Source organism: Sinocyclocheilus grahami, unplaced genomic scaffold, assembly GCF_001515645.1.
Source record: "Sinocyclocheilus grahami isolate Dianchi unplaced genomic scaffold, SAMN03320097.WGS_v1.1 scaffold846.1, whole genome shotgun sequence".
Taxonomy (NCBI): Eukaryota; Metazoa; Chordata; class Actinopteri; order Cypriniformes; family Cyprinidae; genus Sinocyclocheilus; species Sinocyclocheilus grahami.
The window spans coordinates 278,581-300,895 of record NW_015506025.1 but is presented as its reverse complement, the minus strand read 5'-3'; the positions used below and the strand labels follow the sequence as shown (position 1 = coordinate 300,895).

The following is a 22,315-nucleotide window of genomic DNA, read 5'->3' as shown; positions in this document are numbered from 1 at the left end:
TCAAGCCTTGCTTTTTCTCTTTGCTGAGAAAAAGCTCTTCATCTAGCTTTCCACTGTTCTGCATGCATGCAGGATTTCATGCTATTTCTGTGGCAAGAATGACAAAGATTTGTGTGGCAGAAGCCTAGTGCACCTAACTGAGTTAGCCTAACCAAGAGAGAGATTATATGTCAAAGTATCTTAAATGAGTGTCTTGCGGTAAACTGGCTAGCAGTAATGCATGTTAAGTATGCTTACTTTAATTACTATACAGCAGGGATCCTCAAAGCTGGCCCACGAGATCCACTTTCCTGCAGAGTTTAGCTCTAACCCTAATCAAACACACATGAGCATGCTAATCATGTCTTCAGGATCATTAGAAAATCACAGGTAGCTGAGTTTGATCAGGGTTGGAGCTAAACTCTGCAGCGCATTTGACCTCCAGGGCAAGATTTGAGGAACCCTGCTATACAGTATGTAACATATGGTGCAATGATCACTTCACTGTCATTTGCAACCACTGGTTTTGGAGTAAAGGAAAAAAACTACTTAAACCAGTCTAAGCTGGTTTGCTTGTCTCAGTTGGTTTTCCAGCCTGGTCAGGCTAGAAGACCAGATTAAACCAGCAACCCAGTTTAGGCTAGGGCAGGGGTGCCCAAACTCGGTCCTGGAGGGCCGGTGTCCTGCAGAGTTTAGCTCCAACTTGCCTCAACACACCTGCCTTCAAGTTTTTAGTATGCCTATTAAGAGCTTGATTCGCTGGTTCAGGTGTGTTTAATTGAGGTTGGAGCTAAACTCCTCAGGACACCGGCCCTCCAGGACCGAGTTTGGGCACCCCTGGGCTAGGGTTTTCCGGCAGGGTTCTTCACCTACACCAGTCCAAGCCAAGCTCCGTTTAAATCCTCAACAGAAACTCTTCTAAATTCTTAAACTCAGTAGAACATCAAACACTAACAAAATACATAAACTAACACTTAATGCTGTTTTCAGTTAATGCCAATTAGATAATTTTATCCCAATGGATAAAGTTTATTTTCATTGCACTCAGTGAAATAACTGAATTGTTAGCTCCTTTTAATTACATAAATGGAACCAAAAACGGTTAATCCTCAAGGAGAGTGAGTTCAATTTATATTTGTTTTCCCTTATTTTTCTGAATTTAATCGAATTGAGGATCTTGAAAAATGTGTTTCTTCTTCTTCTTCTTCTTGAAATTTTATTAGCGGTTGACAAACAACAAAATGGTGTATTCCCGCCACCAACTGGTATGGAGTGTGGATCAAAAAGTGACTTACTTCCATTTTTTTTTTCTCTCTCCCACAAATTAGTTATTTTAAGGAACTGAAGCATAAAACTATAGCATTCATTCCTTGAGTTATTTTGTAAAATATATGTCGGTGTAAATTGCATTCCCCCCCCCTCTATTTTGCATTAGAATCCTTCCTTCAGTCTCATATTTCTGACAGTACAAAATAACATGTTCCACTGTTGAAAAATGTGTTTGGTATGACGTAAGCTTGAAGCATAAAACTATAGCATTCATTCCTTGAGTTATTTTGTAAAATATATGTCGGTGTAAATTGCATTCCCCCCCCCCTCTATTTTGCATTAGAATCCTTCCTTCAGTCTCATATTTCTGACAGTACAAAATAACATGTTCCACTGTTGAAAAATGTGTTTGGTATGACGTAAGCCTTATACCGGCCTATCAGGATCGGGCACTCATATGTGAAGGGCGGAGCTTTCAGCTGCTGCTACAGGGACACCAAGATGGAAATCCAGGGGCTTACCGACACCAAAAACACCCCGTACCAACATGGCGTCCCGCTCCACACGACATTCTCTCAGCAGACCACAGCTTCTGGGATTCATGCGAGAACACGTCTGACTGAAAATGCGATCTCGGGTCTTTCGGGATCGCTGGGCTTAGAAAGTGACGCCAACAACAACCGGGCCAGATCCTCGCCGCTTCGAGTTGCGGAAAATGGCAGCGGCTGCGCTCTGCCTCTTCAAAACAACCATGATAACAAATATGATGTTCAGTCCGCGGATGCAGAACTCGGTGACGTGAATGCGTACAAACAAAAGGTGTTTAATGAATTAGACTTGCTGCCTTCCGAGTTTGAGAGGGCAGATGAACATGATGACAACGATCTGCAAATGGCGCTTCCCCTTCTGGACACCGAGTGCTGTGAACAAAGACACACGACAGAGAGGATTCTCAGCAACACCTCCACCTCTTCGAACAAGAGCCCAGAGGAACTATACGTGGTTTTTAACATAGTACATAAAGAAGATGACAGTAAGGAACAACAAACGAGCTTTCAATACAGAGCTGAAGAGAATGGATCGTCAACACCCAAGTCAAAGATTCTCAGTTCCCCAGTAGATTCTAACGAAAGCTTCAACAGAACATCCAAATCGGGACATTTGTCAAGCCACAGTCATTTAAATTCCAGATCTGAGACAACAGACCAAAATGTTAGACATGAGATCTGTCTTGTGGCAGAGAATAGAGATCCAATATTATCAGACGACTATGCTGGGAGCAGTCAAACGCCAAAGGTCTCAACTGTAGAAATGCTCTGCAATCATTTCGTTGAACATTCAACAGAAGAATTGATGCAGTGTGTCACGAAAAATAATAGCCCTGCATTTGGTCCAGAGAACAGGGTTGCAACTGAAATGGCTGAAATGAATATCATGGATTACACAAATCAAGAGTCCAGCAGTAATGGGGACTGTGGTCCTGATGGGACTCCAATGCATGTGCACGAAACGTTCTCTGGGACCATCATGATTAACAATCAGAGTATCATTGTGACTATTGAAAATGGAATATTGACCCTAGCCACCCCACCAGAGGGCTATGCTTACAAGGAGGATGGTATGATAAGCTTAAAAGAACATTTGGGAATGAAAGAAGATGAAGATTTTGTGTTGCTCAATTATGATGGGGGAAGTAAATCCATTGGGAAAATTAGCAATGTTGCCTCGAGTCTACAAGATGAGCCAAAAGCCAGATTTGCTGGCAGTGATTCAGAGTTGACTCTAGCTGATGACTGTTCGCTATCAGAAATGGGTGTTATTCTGGATTCTTGCTCATCAATTAAGCAAGAAGGAACCGTTTGTGCTGTAGAAGATGATAGTAGTATTTGCCAAAATTCAAAAAGCAAATCAATTACTTGTGAAGAACCACAACCGATAAACTTATTAACTGTGTCGGGTTTGATGAAGAAAGGTTCAGTAGTAAAGTATAGATGTCCCCAACCAGGCTGTTCCAGCACCTTTGATACCCGGCAAAATCTCAAAATCCACTTGGTTCTACACACAGAGGACCAGCGTCCCTTCAAGTGCACAGTGGAGGGCTGTGATTGGTCCTTCACAACATCATACAAACTGAAACGCCACCTGCAGTCTCATGACAAAGTGCGGCCTTATAAATGTGAGTGGGAAAACTGTGGTCGCCGTTTCACCACAGTCTACAATCTAAAAGCTCATGTTAAAGCACATGACCAGGAAAATGCATTTATCTGTGAAGTATGCAGTGAGAGGTTTCGCACCGCCACTAGACTCACTAATCATCAAAGAACACACTTTGAACCAGAGAGACCACATAAGTGTGAGTTCCCAGGTGAGTTAATTTGATATCTTAACCAATTCCCAAGCCAAAGTTGACAACATTGCAGATAGTAATACCAACCTGATAGTGGTGTTTCTGTGCATCCTCAGGATGTGAGAAGACCTTCATCACTTTCAGCGCCCTGTTCTCCCACAACAGAACCCACTTTAGAGAAATGGCTCAGTTCACCTGCACCTATCCTGGCTGTGACAAGCGATATGACAAGGCCTGTCGGCTCAAAATACACCTCCGTAGTCACACAGGTGAACAAATGAGCGGATACTTGGAATAAAGCAATATTACTTCAGTTTTCTAGCATTGCCCTCTCATTTTTTCCTCCCAGGTGAAAGACCGTTTGTTTGTGATTCTGATTCCTGCGGTTGGACCTTCACAAGCATGTCCAAATTACTCCGGCACAAACGGTAAGAAGCAGAGGTTTGACCCTCTTATACCCACACATGCATGTACGTTCGCTGTGTATACTATTACTCCATTCCTACAAGTTTTTTGTAGTTATTATGAATAATATTGTTTAATGTAAATGCTTTTACAAGTTTCATCATTATTAATAAATAGTAAATAGGCTTAAAAATAATCACACTTTAAAATACTGAAACTTATAGACCCTTCAATGCATGGTGCCCACCATAATATAGGTACAGTAACATTGTGCACTGAATATTTTAAATTGTCATTTTCAAGTGACAAAATGACATGAACAGCACTCTGTTCATATAGCCAGCAGTGCTTGGGGCGACCCGAGTTCAAGTCCCATCTTGTGGTCCTTTCCTTGTCCCTTTCTCCTCCCCTATTGCAGCCCGTCTCTTTCTATTGTTCTCTCAAAATAAAGGCAAAAAAGACCAAAAATATAACTTATAAACTAACTTCAGATTACATATTGTTTCAAAGTCATCAACATACTGCTGAAAGTGATTCATTAGGCGTTATTCATCTACAGGAAGCACGATGATGACAGACGGTTTGCATGTCCAGAGGAAGGCTGCGGGAAATCCTTTACACGGGCTGAGCACCTGAAGGGCCACAGTATCACACACCTGGGGACCAAGCCATTTGAATGCCCTGTAGAAGGTAGGCATTTAAGTACAAGAACAGACTGCTTTCAATGAGTTGGTGCTTAGGAATGAATGTCTGATTTGTGTAACTGCAGCAACTCTATATATGGCAGCCATTGAGATTTGGGCTTAGGGTCACATGTTTTTGTGCAGAGTATTCAGGCTTGGTGCAAAAGGGCCTTAACAGCTATAGCGCTCTGACTGTTTAGCACAGTGTGTTTGAGTCATTTATGCTCTCTTTTTATGATTTTCTATCACTTTCTATATGTAATCTTCTCGTGGTGACTACCATCAATCTATTTTTCTATTTCAGATTGAATTTTATAATTGTTTTGTGTGTAAATATACAGGTTGCAATGCAAAGTTTTCAGCTCGGAGTAGTCTCTACATCCATTCTAAGAAGCACAAGCAGGATGGAGTCAGTCTGCGGAGTCGCTGTCCTGTTGCCGGTTGCACCAAACACTTCTCATCACGCAGCAGTCTCAAGACACACATGCTTAAACACCACAACCTCAGCCCAGGTACATGCGCGCACACACACAACTTCCGAGCTGTATATTATGTAGCAAGGCATTGAGCTTTAGTACATCCCAAAAAAATATTGTGACTACTTACCCTCTTGTCCTTAAACAGATTTTTTTCTTTGGAACATAAAAATTTGGTAGAATATCCGTGCTGCTCATTTACATAGAACAGAGTAAAAATTACTGCACGTTTTTATTGTATAGTAATAAGAAGAATGGATATTGCAGAACCTCTTTTTTGTGTTTTGTAGAACAAAATCAGGTTAGTATGTCTTCAGTTTTGAAGAGGAAAGGTTAGTAGTTAGCTTACTGGAAAAAGTCATTCTGGTCATTTCTCTTGACAGCTCCAACTATAAATCTAGTGCTGGGCTTTAATTTCGCATATATGTATTTATCGGCACACTTGATATAGGTCCTGTCACGCTGATTATGTTCTGTTCCTCTTTCTGCAGATGTGTTAAGTCAGTTGGACGACACAGCCACTCTCACCCCCAGCAGTGAGCTGACAAGCACTTCACAGGCTGTCAGTGCCCCATCATTACCTGCAGGAGCAGAACTCAGCAGTCTGGACTTGTCTTCTCTCTTCTCCAGCATCCCTGCATGTCCTGGGACCACCGCTGTCTCTGTAGGCAGTGAAGGCAGTACTGGGGCAGGATCCTTCTCCATGGACATGCCTCTGGTCAACACCGGAATCCTCACAATAGATCCAGCATCAGTCGGCTCAGCCCTTAATGGGGCAAAAACTGTGGATCCTCTCATTTTAGCGGCTGGGCAAGATATGGGCGTACATGTATTAGACACTGGATTGGGCGCTGGAGGAGGTGGAGGGGTTTTGCCTCATGCCACATTGCATTTGGATGATGTGCCAACAGTCAACCCAGAAGAGCTGGGAACTCTAACTGCTCTGACTATTCAAAGTACTGCATCTTCAGAACAACTCCACACTCTGAGTTCCTGCAATCCCTTGACTGTAGAATCGCCATCTACTCTCACACCATCTCTTTCTTCATCACTCTCTCAGTCTCTTTCCTCACTAACATCAGCTCTTCAGCCAGCACTCAGTTCCTCACTTGTTCCTTCTCTCTCCGCCCCGCTCTCCTCCATGGCTCTGGCGGCAACCCCTGTACCGGAATTACTCTCTCCGCAGGCAAAGGCTGACCTGCCAGGCAGTGAGACAGCCGTCGGGCCCTTGTTAAACAGGGTGGAGGTCATGGCTCAGTCAGATGGCAATAAAGGGATGTGTCAGTTTGTGTTCCCCAGCCACAGTGGATCCTACAGTGGACAGAAAATAACGGAGTTGCCCTCGGTCACGTGCCCCGTTATGGTTAGTAATAAAGAGTTGATCTTGAACTTTCTGAAACTGATAGCTAAAAAATAGAATTTGATTTTCTTTTTATTTGGTTAAATGTTCGTTCTTCAGCGATTTTAAAACAAGGTAACCCAAAAGTCTATATGTGTTCTGTTGTTCTTCCATTAGGAGAGCAGTGGCTCAGCACGCACAGACTACAGGGCCATTCAGCTCGCCAAGAGGAGAAAACGGAAAGGTCCAGGCTCTTCCACATGTGCCTCAGAGACTGGCCAGAGAAAGACTAAAGGGTCAAAGGGCACCAGTTCTGCTCCGCCGACTAATTCAGGTGCTCATTTTGGAGAAGGAGCTGCTACAGGAAATAGTGAGCTACCCATCCGGGATCCGGTGGCAGGCGCACAATTTGTACAGATTCAGCTGCTGCAGGTGAGATGATGGGAAAGAATTTGAAAGCGTTCTCACTTCAGTTCAGTACATTGATTTTGAGTGTGTTTGTTGTAGGATGACCCTGCTGCTGATGGAGACTTGGCTTTCCAGCTGAGTTCACAGACATCGTGTTCACATTCTCAGCTCACTGTGGATCTGCCCGTCAACATCCTACAGGTTCATACAACAACTAAGCCTCATAATCATTGCCCCACTTTGTATCCTGTATTATTTGTAGTGGAGTGTTTTTTTTAAGATTTATTTTTGGCATAATTTACCTTTAATATTTAGATATGACAGTAGTTCGATTGAACGTGAAGTGGGAAAGAGAGGGGAGTGGAATCAAAAAGGGCCACGAGATGGTATTCGGATATGGGTAACGAGGTAGAGGTCTGCATTCCCTGCTGGTTGGCATTTTAACTGCTCGTTACGTAGTATAGTTTATAAATTACATTTAACGGATGTCATTACATGCTGTTGACGTGGCTGTATCCTTGCTGGAGGATATATATATATGTATATGTGTATCTTTTACGAGATTGTGTGCCATACAGTTGTCCTGTTGGGTTTTGAAAATTTGGTAATTGTTACTGTTCTATACAGTATCCTATAAAATAATCTAAATATTATCACTTGTAGGAACCTACAGTCATGACTGAAGATGAAAATGGATCTGATAACTCCCAATTCACCGGGAGCACCATCAACTTACAAGACTTGGAGTGATGGTGGAAACAGAAAGTGCTTCTAAAAGACCATCGATGTCAGGCTGTCTCTCATTATGGTTTTCTCAGATGATCTTGTAGTTTTTCTCAGTGCCTCCACTGGTTTTATCATGATCTAGTTTAAGCAAATCACTGCATTCTTGTTTAATACATGAAGACAGAATAGTACTGTTCCATACAGAAAGCTAATTTGCCCAAAATCAAAGCACATTTAGTTTTCTGTTCAATTTTGATCATGTGACTTTTCAAAAGTACATATTTCAGTATAATGATTTGTGAGCACACAAAAGATAAATGGCAGTGGACTTCATCATTGATATGTCTCTTAACCAAAATAAATACTATTGGTCTTTGAAAGTGTAACTGTTTGTCATGAGCTGTTTATATCTAGTCTGATTTGACCTTAACTTACTTGCCTGATTCACCTCTATGAAACAGTTGTTCTGATGCCTATTTTTGTATGGCTTTGTAAAGTGCAGATATAGTTATGTTAAATGTTTGTGGGGAAAAAAAGTTTGTTCTACTTTTTATAAAATTATGCAGTTGAAATGTATTTATTAGGTTTGGTTTACTTCAGGACAGGTGAATAAAATTTTACATTTAAATCAAACATTTGACTCCAGTTTGTGTCAGCAAATGTTTCTTTTATGAGTTTCACAAGATTTTGCATGGTCATGATTCATACATTCATTTATATTCATATCCTTTAAAAAAAAACAATTTAAACCTTGCTAAAAGAAGGAATGAAAATATACTTGATGTTACCTACTATCTACAGAAATAAATGTGTATTTATATTCAAGCAAGTATCAACATGCTCATTTTAACTTAAGAAATACAGGAACTCTTCATTCTCCCGGTCTGTAGCTTCAGTGTTTTTGTTTGACTCACGTTTGCGGACAGGAGGCTGAGAGCGTGGCATCAGCTTCTTGACCGACTAAAAGAAAGCAGAAGACCTGTTCTCACTCCACTTGTTTGAAAAGCAATATCAATCATTTAAAGATGTTATAAGATAAGAGATCATTTGAGATAGAAGAGCTTGATGTATTCTGAAGACATTCTTTGTTTAACCTTCTTCCCCAGTGAAGAAAGCTGTCCGAGTGTTGTCTGATTTGCTCTGATGTCATACCAAAAGTCACACATTATATTTAAAAATACTCGTTTAGTACACAGAGTTGTGAGGGCACACAGCATTTGACCACTTGATTTACAAGAATTGTTTTCTCAACATTTCAATATTGCATCAACTACTGATCAACACGTTCATTTTTATTTGAACTATCACTCAGTGGGTTATTTGACCGTGTATTATACTATGTCTTTGGAAAGCTTTTGTCTTTCAAACACATTAAAATGCACATTTTTGTCAGCATTATATATACATGTATATATATTGACAGCGTTTTTGTCAGCATTATATAAATATATTTGCTTGAAGTACCCCCTGAGATTTTAAGGTAATAAGTTACTAATTAGGAAACACATTTACATGTTCATGGTTCTCTGAAGCTGGTTAATGGTCACAATTGGTCACAATTTCAGAAGCTGCTCAATGAGATCGGTCCACTAGTTAGTCAGATTATGCCATCCTATTGCGCAAATTCATGTGATTTTTTGTTGCCTATTGAGGAATTTATTTAGTAAATGTGTATCCATCATAGTTTATGCGCATGTTTTGTTACTCGATACAAATGTATTCGCCTCAATTGAGCACATACAGTTTTTAGAATTCATTCATATCTTGGTGTTTCCATCCAGCATTTTTTATGCAATATCCCAAAATTAAAGATAAAAATAGATGGATGGAAACATATCTAAAGAGAGACTGAAGGATGTGGGAGTAACAAATTTGGACATGACTTGCAACTAAAGTAACTTAAAGGGGTCATATGCTAAAAAGAACATTATTTTGTGTATTTGGTGTAATGAAATGTGTTTATGCGGTTTAAGGTTAAAAAATATTTTCAATATTTTCCACATACTGTACATTATTGTTTCTCCTCTATGCCCCGCCTTTCTGAAACGTGTCGATTTTTACAAAGCTCATCGGTCTGAAAAGCAAGGTGTGCTCTGATTGGCCAGCTATCCAGTGTGTTGTGATTGGCAGAATACCTCAAGTGTGTGACGGAAATGTTGCGCCCCTTGCCATATTGTGATGCCCTGTCCGGCCGGAGCGACGAGACAAAAACATTAAAACCCATTATAAACGAGGCATTTGTTGCATCCAGTGGGGACATAATTACGGATTATAATGACTTATACTGTCTTTTTACACATTGCGTTGCATCGTACCGCGTAAACATAAAACCATGTCTGCATTTGTGATTGGAGAAATGACAAACAACAAGTGCTACTCTACACTGCCCAAAAAACTCGCGTTTGAAATTTTTTTTTTACATTAAATATAAAAAACGTACTTGCAGTCTGTGAGTCAGAACAGCCGTCATTGTAGTCTCCTCTACCAGGGTCAGGAAACAGTCCTCCATAAAATGTGCTGCACACATCTGAATATTTGGGTTGAACTGTTCTGGAACACTGTTTTAAATACAACTTAACCACTGATTTCTGAGTGGAGGCCGGCGGGCTTGAGAACGGCGCGGCCGGTGGATTTGACAAAGGAGCGGCCGGCGGGCTTGCGGCAACCACATGTGACGACCCAGAGCTGGACTCCGCTTCGTCCACGGTGAAAGCCGATCCGGCGATCGACAGCGTGAAGTTGATATATTTCCTCAGCGACCAGCACAGATCAGCTCCAGGCATGACGAAGCGGATATCGTCCTCTTTTGGAAGGCCAAACAAAGTAGTTTTGCTTTCACAAGGAAACACACAGCGCCTTTACGACATGGTGGCAACAACAATACTACAGCGAGAATAAAAGTTACACCTTCTTTCTTTGCGTGAACATTTGGGCGGCGTTATGCAAATCTTCCCACATCGTGACGTAGACATGTGGGGGCGTGTTAGAACGAGCCGTTTTAGGTAGGCGTGGATGACTCTTAAATTTTATAAAGAATGTATCTTAGGATTTGAGACTTTAGTCTTTGCAACTTCACAGATCTTCTTTATGCACCAAGAGCTTGTAACACTCCAAAGAGAAAGGAAAAATTGAAATCGCATCATATGACCCCTTTAAAAAAGGTTGTTTTTTAGGGGGGTGGGGGGGGTATGTGGAAAAATAAATATCCCCTTTAATAGTGACAAACAATTGCAATATGATTTTATGCCAAAGGTAAATTAGACAACATTTATTGCAGTAAAACTTAAGTTTCTTGTCTTTTTTTTACCGTTTTCTTAATCTCAGCCTGAGATCTTTCCAGGGCTTTTTTCTGTCTTTCCTCCTGTTGTTTCATCTGCAGAAATATCTTCTCATCACGCATTCTAAACAGTAAAAAGAAGTTGAGGAACATACTGATACAGATGATTCTGTTGCTGATTTAATGTAGATGTATTTCTGGATGTAGTCACCTCATTCTCCTCTCTTTCTCTTTGGCACGTTCAGCTATACTCATTTGGTCTTTTGGAATCATATCAGCATTTTCCAGAAGCTCCCCCAATTTTTCCTCAATGGCTGTCAGCATCTGCAAAGTTGTCAGGTTTGCTTCAGTTTCCCCCACGCAGCAATGGTACACCTCTTCCACCTTACGGCTCAGTGAGTCAAGCGTCTTGTCCTGAGGAAAAGGTGTCAGTACTTGTATACTTGGGTTTTTCACTTGTATGATTTTCACTGACAAGTTATTGTCATATCAAGGCATCTAACACTAGCTTGCTCTGTTCTTTTTCTATTCTATCTGTTTTTATTTATTATATAATAAAAAAATAAAAGAAATACCTTGCTACGTGTACTGCGTTAAGCTAACTGAGACTTGTTATAGCACTTGCATATCATTGCTCTTTTGTTGATTTTGATTGCTTCCATTGTCCTCATTTGTAAGTGCTTTGGATAAAAGCATCTGCTAAATGACTAAATTTAATGTAAATGTAATATCAATGCAAAGATTGTAACTAAGCAGCTTGTTTCTAGAAGCAATGAGTAGCACTTATGTTTTAATAGAATATAGAAGAAAAAAACAAAACAAAAAGATTGACAAATCTTTGTCTTTGATACAAAACTCAGCTGTTGGCACAAGGACGAATAGCACTAACTAAATACTGTATTCCTTTTATAGTTATTGCTGTCACTTAGTTGAATGTACAGCATATTTTAGAAGTTTCTAGAACTTCCTTAAATTTTAATCACAATGCTTTAAACTGTTACGATGCCATTGAATTGATTTGCAAATTTCTATAACTGCTAGTGTTTGTCTGTTTTTAAGTTTTTTCAGTTGTTTGTTGAAGTTTAAAGGAGACGACATATTATGCCCCTTTTTTTACAGTATGTAATATAAGTCTCTGGTGTCCCCAGAATGTGTCTGTGACGTTTCAGCTTAAAATACCCCACATATCATTTATTATATCATTTTGAAAATGCCTATTTTGAGTGGAAGCAGAAACACGCTGTTTTTCGTACCTGTCTCTTTACATGCAAATGAGCTCCTGCTCCCCGCCCCCTTTCCCAGCTTTTCCATCTTTTGAGCTGCGCCATTACAGCTCATACCTGCTAAAAACATCTGTTTTGGTTCTGATTATCATGTTTATCGTGCTGAAATCATGCGGTTTAAACCATACGAGTTTAAACTTCTGATATACGGTTTTCTGAGTGCACACATCCGAAGCACACGGACAGAAAGCGGCTGTCACAGCATGTGAGTACTAAACTAAGTTATCATTCACACACAAGTTTACTTTAAAAACACACATGAGTTACAAAACCAGTCGGTTATGTCTGTGAATGTAAACAGCTGGGAAATAAATTGCATGTTTATTTTAGATCTGTGTGGCAGCAGCAATATACAGTAAATAAATCAATAAATCCACTGCTCTCTTGTCTCCTCTGAGGCTGGGACTCTAAATAGTGTTCTGTGCTCATCAGTGCAGCCAAAGACAGAACAGTTAGCATGCTTCGCTCAAACTTTCGCCATGGCATTAGAACTGGTACACCGTTGTCGCTTGCGAAATCAAAATGACGGCGCCGTGGGTGGAAACTTACAGAATAAAGGGCGGTAATATTATAATGAGATCCCTTTGCAACGTCACTAGGGGAGTGAAATCAGACGCGCTCGTTTTTTCAGACACTTGCGGAAAAAGGCTTACCAAAACAAAGTTACTGGGTTAATCTTTTGCACGTTTCCTTGGTTGGTAGATGCACCGGGGAACTGATTATAGCACTTAAAACCTGGAAAAGTCAGATTTTCATGATATGTCAGCTTTAATAAACTGCCTGCATAGATCTACTCCTCAACTCCTTTGTCTCCAGCAAATGTTACAGTCTTTTATTAGACTAAGCTGTTCCCCAACACTGTAGTTTGCTGTATTTGTCAGTTCCTAAAGCACCTAATATGAGTGTCTGAAAGATTATACTATCCAGACACTTTCCACAACTCATTATTCATTAGATCAGATCTGAACAGGCTGCCAAAGTTACCACGTTAAAGCGTGAGAATGATTAAATATTAAATATGATTAACACTGCATTTAAATGGTTTTAAATGGTTTTCATAAAGTTTTCTTTAAGGTATATACAGTATATTTATAAATAAAAGTTCTACCAGGATGTCAGTGATTGAATCACACTGCTAATTAAAAATTCAAAAAAATTCAAAATCATGTCAGCAAAGAAAACATGATGAATTGTTTTAATCAACAGGCATTTTGTTTGTCAATGTAAGTTACAAAGAAAATGACAAAGTAGGACAACAAAATATTTTTTTTCTTACCTGGTCCTCTGGTTTGTACTGTCCAAAGCTGAACAATTTGGCTTTCATTTCCAGCTCTGCTGCTCTCTCTTTCTCCCTCTGAATGGTGTCAGTCAGGATACCAATCTGCTCTTTTAGCTGCTTTGACTCAGACTCCCTGAATGTATACAAACAAACAAATAACATTGTTTACTTGAATAAATGTAAAAAAAAAAAAAATCTATGTTGTTGCACACAGGTACACACATGTTTTTGCGAGTCAGTTCAGCATTCTGTCTGAACTCCTCCAAAGCCTCTTCTGTCTCTCTAGTGTTTTGGATGAGGGAAAGGTTCTGCTCTTCCAGCTCAGTCATTAGGTTCAATAGATCCTGAGGTTCTTTGAAGAACATCTCTGGGTCCTCCTGAAAGAGACATCACAGTGGTAATTTCAAACAAGGAGGTCTATACTGCCAAAAAAGAAAACTCTCTGTTAGCATTCCTGTTCATCTCAGTGGCAGTTCGTCAACTGCCAGTGGCGTATTAGAGCGTTGACGGTAAGCATACGTTTAGAGAATAAGTTTATCTTTCCAAGAATTTTCTTTTCAAAAACATTCTCTTTTTAGAAGGGATGTATTCAATTAATTATAAATGTAAATTGAAAAATAAAAAAATAAGTGTAATTACATTGGCCTATAGTGTAAGTTCATTTCACACATTTATAAGCGCTTAAAAAAGAGCTACAATTGAATATTAGCAAATAGCAACACATACAGCAATATATATGCTGCCTGAATAGCCATTAATGGAGAAAGCTGTATTCTGCTGGCAGATGGTGTGATTACAGGATCTACCAGCAGAAGCTAACGGGACCATGATATTCAGCCAAACCCTGACACCTACATTTTTCAGGTTAGTAGGTTTAGGCATGAAATATAAATGTGTTACACTTTACAACAATACATATAAATGTAAAAATATAAATGAATAATACATTTGTAAATGAATAATAAATTGGCTACTTAATTCAACAGAATGTTAGTGGATATTAACCTCATAATCCGAGCTGTCAGTCCCAGGTGCAGATCTAAAGTGAAAACCAAGTATTATTAGTAAGTAATTGAAAACATTTAAAGCAATGCACTCAATGTTATGGTTTGTATACATTTTACTGCCTTGATGGCTGGACTTCACACTTTGTTGAGATGAAGCCCTGGCCTCCTGAGAGGATAGAAAACCTCGAGCCACTCGTCTTTCTCCACCTATATGTGTAAATGGAAGAAAACAAGACCTGAAAACAAGAATCTGTTAAAAACCCATAGCAAACATATGACAAAATCTAACATTTATACCAGTGTCTTCTATGAATTTTATACTTTGCTCTTAAACAAACTTTTGAAAAGCTTGTAAAGTTGCCAACATACGCTTGCTGCCTTCTGCTGTCTTTCTTTCTTTGTTCTTTTTTAATTTTTCTGTCTGTTTTTCATCCCTCTCAGCATTTGTGGAGTCAGTAGAGTGTCTGCTCTTGGATCTCTGTTTCTCCTGCCATTCTGGAGGTGACAGCATCAGCAGAAACTCTTTATACTTTTTATACTCCTTCAGGATGTCCTCATACTTAGAGATGTCACTAAAATGAAAGGTTAAGGGGAGAAAAAAGGTTAACAAACCTATTGAAAGGATTAGGGAAAGCTAATAATCATACAATTTGCTTATACCTCTTGATTGTCACCATTTTGGAAGTTATCTTCTTGATCTCAGCCACTTTCTGCAGCTTCACCTTCATCTCCTGCTCAGCACTGATCAGCATTTGATGGTTTTATTACACATAAGATAAACGTAGGCCACGCATTCTACTGTGTTAGCGCATGTCCATAAAAAAACACAATCCTTTGCTATTTATGTCAATTTATAAAAATCTTTATAAACATTAATTCAAGCATTGTACTTTAAAGTAGCAACACAATTGTAATGACAGTACTTTTGTTTCTTTTTAACGTTTTATAAGTGAAGTTAGTAGGACCGGTACATTTTGATAGCCTCCACCGAATTCTTGTCATTTTCTTTTAGGAATTCTTCAAACAAGATGGCGTCATCTTCCAAGAACTTCTCAGCTCTTGTCAATTTCACATCTTCTTCTGCAGCCATTTGCTCCAGTAGCTGAATCTCTCCTTTCTTTACTGCCAGAGAATACTAAAAGAGTGAGAGAGAGAGAGAGTGTGTACAAAAACAATCAGACATAGAAGAATAGAGGACAAAATGAGTAAAGAAAAATCAGTCAAAACCACAAAGGAAACAAGAAAGACACTGAGCAAATGTCTACCTGGCTAGAAAAACAAAATGGCATCTTACCTCCAGTAAGAAGAGCTCACGTTTCTTAGTGATATATTCATTCATGCCTCCTTTGTCAACATTAGGGTCTAAGAAAATCAGAATAACAACAGTACTTTTAGGCTAAAATGTAATATTAGTTGCTGTAGGTTTACATGTGGGTCATTCCGTGTCAACTCAACCACAGGTTTTACACAGACATTGTTAGGTCTATTAGTAAAATCTGTTGACTTTAGCAATCTTTGGTGCATTATATGTCAATTAGCAATCTGTTGCATTATACGACAATGGGGACAGTTCAAAAATGGGGAAAAGCACTTCTTGTTTACATGCCTGTAGCTCAGGAAGTATTAAACATATCTCAATATCCTTTTAGATTTTAGTTAACAAACTTTTCTTTAGGTATCTTCATTTGGTTAATTTCCAGAGATATAGGGATTTCAATGTGGCTCCATGAGTAAACTGTTCAATTGTACATATTTTTAGTTGTCAAAAATCAAATGTTTGCATACAGCTCATACTGCTCTGTCTGATAGAACAAAATGTTGAAACTAAAAATGTATATTGTTTCCCTGTATCAAAAAATCAATTGCATAGAACATAACTAAGTGCCATAAATATTCTATAAGTGACATGTTTCAAAGTTTGTGGTATTATCAGTGATTCTCCCCCATTGCAGTGGATACTACTTGATCTATGACTATGCTTCAGATGTTACAACAAGAGGAAATTCTAATGCTTATATAATCCAGGTGAAGAAAATCTTGGCTTATTGATGGGAATACAATGTGTGGGGAGAGCAACCACACTGCCCTAGGAGGCATGAAACTTATTGCAAACATGTAGTTAAAATACTGCATATTTGAACTCTTGGTAGTTCCAGAAGCTGTTCAAATGAACAAAATCCCTTCTTCCAAATATCCCTGAAACTGATTCAAATAGAGGATAGAGTTAATGTACCTCAACTTGACCATTTTTGGCACTCAGACAGGTTATGTTCAATGTAATTGTTTTGATAGAGACAAACAAAATACAATTCTAGTTTCAGCATTTGTTCTGAGCTCTATGCAAAGTGACGCATTTGGTTTTTGACCACTGAAAAAGTGTACAAATTTAACAATTTACTCTTGGAGCCACGCTAATATCCCAATTTCTCTAGAAATGAACCACCACACAAGGCCCTAAAAATGAAAAAGAAAAGATCAAGAACCACACTTTCCCCCATTTTTCCCCCCATAATTTCACCATTGGCATTCAATGCAACAATGATTGCTAAAGTCAACAGATTTTATCAATAGGCTTACTAATCTCTGTCTTTCTGGGCTTTGTGACTGTTACCCCCCCCCCCCCAAATCTTCAAAATAGTGTATTACTCCATGACATTTAATATTCGACGCAATGTTGGTCTTTCTTCCGGGAAAGTTTCTGAAATTTGGTTGATTTGACACAGAATGGCCCATGTTTGATGCAGACAAGATGTGGTATGGTGTGGCTCACCTTTCATAGATACCCTCCATGCGGGCGTAATTTGGAGCTGTCTATGAGTAGGCCTTTGTGTGACTGGTATGTTACTCTCCTCTTTCAGTTCCTTCCTCAGTTTAGTTTGTCCTGCCCTTGTTCTGCCAGCAAATGTCAACTTCTCATGGACAGGTAAAGCCAACTTACTTTGGTGCTCCTGCCATAACAGAGAGCAGAATTTCATGTTTGGATTTATTATTATTATTATTACGTTTTTATTCATGTTGCACAAATTATGTTTTTAGTGTAACTGTACTTTAGATTGTGCTTTTAACTTCTCCAGATTTCAAGTAAGTGCATTAGATGCAATACCAAAATACAAGATTGTGGTGACCTAAATATCATTGAATTACCTATTTGTGTTCACTATTCTAAAAGTTTCATGCGTCCCTCATTACAGATCGCACATCTTTAAAGGGCATGTATTGTATCAATGCATTAAATTATACAAACCAGCTTCCTCTGAGATTTGTCTTTGTTCCTCATCTGGAAAAGATCGTCGTGTTCAGAGATTTTGAAAGGGTTCACATCATCGCTGCTTTCTAAATCCGACAAACACATACACACACATGTAACGTTATACTGCTATCACCACAACGACATTTCATTGGCATAGTTTTTATACAGAGCGAATTATATTTTCTGTGTTTTCAAGTGTACATTTTCTGAAACAGCTAACGTTGCAACGCATCCATTAATCATTGTTAGCCTAATCATTGCTAATATATAACGATAGGCTGATTTCTTCAGCTTCAAGACATGCAGATATAGTTCCACTGAGTTCCCTGCAGATTCTACCCACGTTAGAATTGTTAATACAGAAAATTATTTGAAAAATATACCAATAATGTATCGTATTAATTCTTACTACCTGCTCATAAATGAAAAACCCATGAATGAAATCTGTATGCCTTACTGTGTGCTGATGATTCAGGTGAGGACATGTTGCTCCTACGGCAAATAACTCTTTAGATCAACGAAAATCTGCGTTGCCTTGTGTGAAATCGCAAGCTACTGTAGGAATACGTTTGTCCTGGAAAGTTTAACGCCTCTGTCTGTTTATGTACTATAGCAAGCTTGCCAAGAGCGTTTGTAAAGTATTGATTTTTAGAATTTAATTATCTAACGTATGGCCCTAATACTGCAGAGGGATCCGAGCGAGTTAAAGCAACTCGGATGATCTGGTTTGAAGAGATCTTTCCCTTGTTGCGTTTTTGGTTGCCCTGACAACTTTTTATTTGAACATTCTTTCCACGAAAAATAGGGGTCAGTATTGCACAAGATTGATCGCTCTTATGGTTTTTAACCTGTGGTACGCGCGATTCCATGTGGTTTGATTCAGGACAGGAAATTAATACAAAACGTGAAAACCTCACATTTTAATATTCATCTCTATATACAATTTTAGAACACATACCATATCATATCAGTCATTCAGAATCGGGATGTGCCATTTATTTAAAAACACCCTTTCTTGTAATCTTTAGATTTTATTTGTTGTGGTATGGCTTCGTCTTATTTCTCCATGACAAATAACAAATAAACGCAACAAATAAATAAAAGAATAAGGCATTGTTTATATTTCAAAAACAAGTGATTGTTGCATGTTGTTGTGGTTTGTTTTTGTCTTTTGAATTTTTACAAGCATCCCTGTTCTCTCCTATTTAAAGAGATAATTACCCCAAAAAGGAAAATGTTGTTCTAAACCTGTATGAATTTCTTTCATCTGTTGAACATAAAAGACAATATTCAAAGTCTAAGTCAAAGTTTATTTATAGAGAACCTTTAAAAATAACAAATGTTTACCAAAGTGCTGTACAAACAATCAGAATAAAACAGTAAACACATTAAAGCAAAAGATAAAACCAAAACACATCATGAAACAGATTTCGTACTGAGTTCAATGCCAAAGAGAAGAAATGAGTTTTAAGACTATATTTAAAAGCAGAAAGTGTTTTGGCCTGCCTAACATGCAGACACACATTATTCAAGTTTTGGGGCTGCAACTGTAACAGAGTTCAAATTGTAATTAGACTCCAACCTCTTCATTAAGTTTGCGGATGACATGACTGTAGTGGGTCTCATTAGCAACAGAGATGAGACAAACTATAGGAGCGAGGTGAGCTGCCTGGCCGGGTGGTGCAGTGACAACGATCTCTCTCTAAATGTGGAGAAGACGAAGGAGATTGCTGTTGACTTCAGGAGAGTGCGCACTCATGGTGCCTCTCTCCTCTCTCAGGACATTTACAACACCTGTCTCACCCGCAAAGCCCTCTGCATTGCAGGTGATCCCACCCACCCAACACACAGCTTCTTTAGTCTGCTGCCATCAGGGAGGAGACTGCGGAGTCTCCAGGCCAGGACCAGCAGACTGAAGGACAGCTTCATCCATCAGGCTGTCAGGAAGCTGAACTCCCTCCCGACCTTGCCCCCCCTCCCCTCTTTTGCCCCACGCACCACTGAACTCTGACCCTCTGACGGACTCTCCCACTCCCCCCTCCCTAATACACACACACACTGTCACTTTAATCAGTCTAAATAAGCTCTTTTGCACTACAAATCATTATATCTGCACTGTTGTCTACTTCACTGGTTTGCACTCTATCTGCTATGTGCCTTGTGCTGCTTTATATATATATTTTTTTACATTTGACCTTATTTGTATATTCGTATAGTTGTATTTTATATTTAATCTGTATATCTGTATTTATGTTCTACTGTTAATGTTATCTGTATGCACCAAGGGTCTGAGAGTAATGCAATTTCAATTCTCTGTGTGTATGTGCTGTACATGTGGAAGAATTGACAATAAAGCAGACTTGACTTGACTTGACTAATCATGTTGTAATGGTGTCCTCATGTGGGTTGTTTGGAAACTGCAAACAAACAAAAAAGTTTGGCTTGACGGAATTTTTAAGTTTAGTAATATTTATTCGATTATTATGCCAATTAACTGGCGTTTTTTAGTATTTTGTGTTTAGTCTAGCTAATAATTTGACCATTTAATCCGAGTACTAACATATATTTTATTAGTTAAGTGGCCTTTAGCGCACTCTCGTTAGCAAGGCAAAAAATTTTTGTTTATTTGACATTTTATTTAGATTGCTAATGTCTGCAGTGAAATTACAATGCAATCTGTGTTCTTCGAATCTTGTGCATGAAGTCGAGTGAAGGATAAACCGGGTAAATCACAACGCAGAGAAAAGAAGAAAGACCAGATCCGTTACACAACTGCAAAAGCACAGTCACCCCTGCTCTTCAGCCTTTACTCGAGGGACAACCAAAAGTAATTGCTCAGAGGACCTAAGTGCTATTGAAGATATCTTGGTGCTAGTCCATTTAAGGATTTTAATGCTTAAAATACAATTTTAAATCAATTCAAAAGTAAACAGGAAGCCAGTGAAGGGAGGCCAATATTGGTGTAATATAATTCTTGCAATGCGTACCTGTTAACAAAAACGCAGCAGCATTCTGTGTAAAGGCCATCAAAGTAGGCTACTCCAGGGAGGTCGAGATAAAAATATGAATAATCCTTTCAAAATCATTAAAAGACAGAAAAGACTTGACTTTGGATAATTCAACTGGGAAAACTAGTTTAATAACTAATTTAATCTGTTTATCTAGTTTAAAGTCACTGTCCATAATAACACTGGGCTTCACAAATGGTTTTATAGCACCCAGATCTATAGATAAGATGACATCTAGATAAAGGCCATCCAGGCTTTAATATCCTCAAGACAGTCCAACAATGGTTCTATGGAGTTCGCACCTTTCTGTTTCAAAGGCAGAGAAAGTTGTGTATCATCTGCATAACAGAATAGGTCCAAGAATGAAACTTTGAGGGACTCCACACAAAAGAGATGGTGAGGAGGACACAAAATCCCCAAGGCGGAAAAAAAAACTTCTGTCAGACGGATAAGATCAAAACCACTCCAAATCTAAAGGCTAACATATGTGATGTGATCCATATGCAGAACCATTAATGAAACGGTAGATCACAAATAACAGATCAAGGGGAAGGTCAACGTTTTTAATCTTTTGCTGCTACACTCTACTTATTCTTGTTGGCTGACTACTAAGAATGGTCCCATTACTTTGACAGCGTTGATTAACTCCGGTGCTGCTCTGAACCTGATCAACAAGGATATTGTCAAGAGATACAGTCTACCTACATTACAATGTGTACCCACCATTTGCATCAGCGACGTCAACAATAAACCTATTGAGGGAGGTATCGGACGGAGGCCTACGACCATGCATTGATTATCGTGGACTTAACAACGTGACAGTGAAATTCCGCTATCCGCTCCCTCTAGTTCCTGCTGCCCTGGAGCAACTTCGTGAGGCAAAAATATACACCAAGCTAGACTTGAGAAGCACTTATAATCTCATCCGAATCAAGGAAGGCAATGAGTGGAAGACTGCATTTCTCACCACCAGAGGTCACTATGAGTACTCGGTGATGCCGTTTGGGCTAGCCAACGCCCCAGCTGTGTTCCAATCATTCATTAATGACATCTTGAACCAGTATGTTATTGCCTACATTGACGATATTCTGTTTTACTCCAAGTCTGAGGCTGAACACATCAAACATGTCCAGGACATCCTCTCTCGTCTCCTTAAGCACCAACTCTATGTAAAAGCGGAAAAATGTGAGTTCCATGTCCAGAACACCACGTTCTTGGGGTATCACATCAGTCATCAAGGAGTCGAGATGGACACTTCCAAGATCCAGGCAGTCACGGAATGGTCCCAACCATCCACAATCAAGGAACTTCAAAGATTTCTAGGCTTTGCCAACTTCTATCGGCGTTTCATCAGAAAGTACAGCATGATCGTCTCCCCGTTGACATCTCTTCTGAAGGGGAGGCCATCCAAGTTAAAGTCCACCACTGCTTTCACAAAACTCAAGACACGTTTCACTTCAGCACCTATCCTGAAACATCCTGACCCTAACCTCCCATTTGTAGTGGAGGTGGATGCATCAGACTGTGGAATTGGGGCAGTACTGTCACAGCGTCATGGTCAACCAGCTAAATTGTACCC

General features: G+C 39.3%; 2 protein-coding genes across 4 annotated transcripts; one reads left to right on the top strand and one right to left on the bottom strand.

Annotated features, from left to right (window-relative positions):
* The first annotated feature begins 1,704 nt into the window (after positions 1–1,704).
* LOC107562893 (zinc finger protein ZXDC-like) lies at positions 1,705–8,259 on the top strand. 3 transcript variants are annotated; one of them, XM_016247641.1, is made up of 9 exons: positions 1,705–3,613; positions 3,712–3,864; positions 3,945–4,023; positions 4,560–4,690; positions 5,025–5,195; positions 5,660–6,522; positions 6,676–6,930; positions 7,006–7,107; positions 7,570–8,259. In XM_016247641.1, exons 1-9 carry the CDS (start codon positions 1,750–1,752, stop codon positions 7,654–7,656), a joined length of 3,705 nt encoding a protein of 1,234 aa, XP_016103127.1. In that variant the 5' UTR covers positions 1,705–1,749; the 3' UTR covers positions 7,657–8,259. The 3 variants fall into 3 exon arrangements, with proteins under 3 accessions (XP_016103127.1, XP_016103126.1, XP_016103128.1); XM_016247640.1 differs by having other exon boundaries at positions 5,651–6,522; XM_016247642.1 differs by lacking the exon at positions 7,570–8,259 and adding an exon at positions 7,222–7,493 and having other exon boundaries at positions 5,651–6,522.
* Positions 8,260–8,426: 167 nt separating this feature from the next.
* LOC107562886 (coiled-coil domain-containing protein 37-like) lies at positions 8,427–18,352 on the bottom strand. Its single transcript, XM_016247631.1, has 14 exons — positions 18,186–18,352; positions 17,723–17,811; positions 17,249–17,426; positions 15,773–15,840; positions 15,450–15,613; positions 15,139–15,219; positions 14,848–15,050; positions 14,589–14,685; positions 14,477–14,510; positions 13,694–13,848; positions 13,469–13,604; positions 11,121–11,323; positions 10,940–11,033; positions 8,427–8,592 (listed from the first exon to the last, which is right to left on the bottom strand). Exons 1-14 carry the CDS (start codon positions 18,211–18,213, stop codon positions 8,479–8,481), a joined length of 1,644 nt encoding a protein of 547 aa, XP_016103117.1. The 5' UTR covers positions 18,214–18,352; the 3' UTR covers positions 8,427–8,478.
* Positions 18,353–22,315: the final 3,963 nt, after the last annotated feature.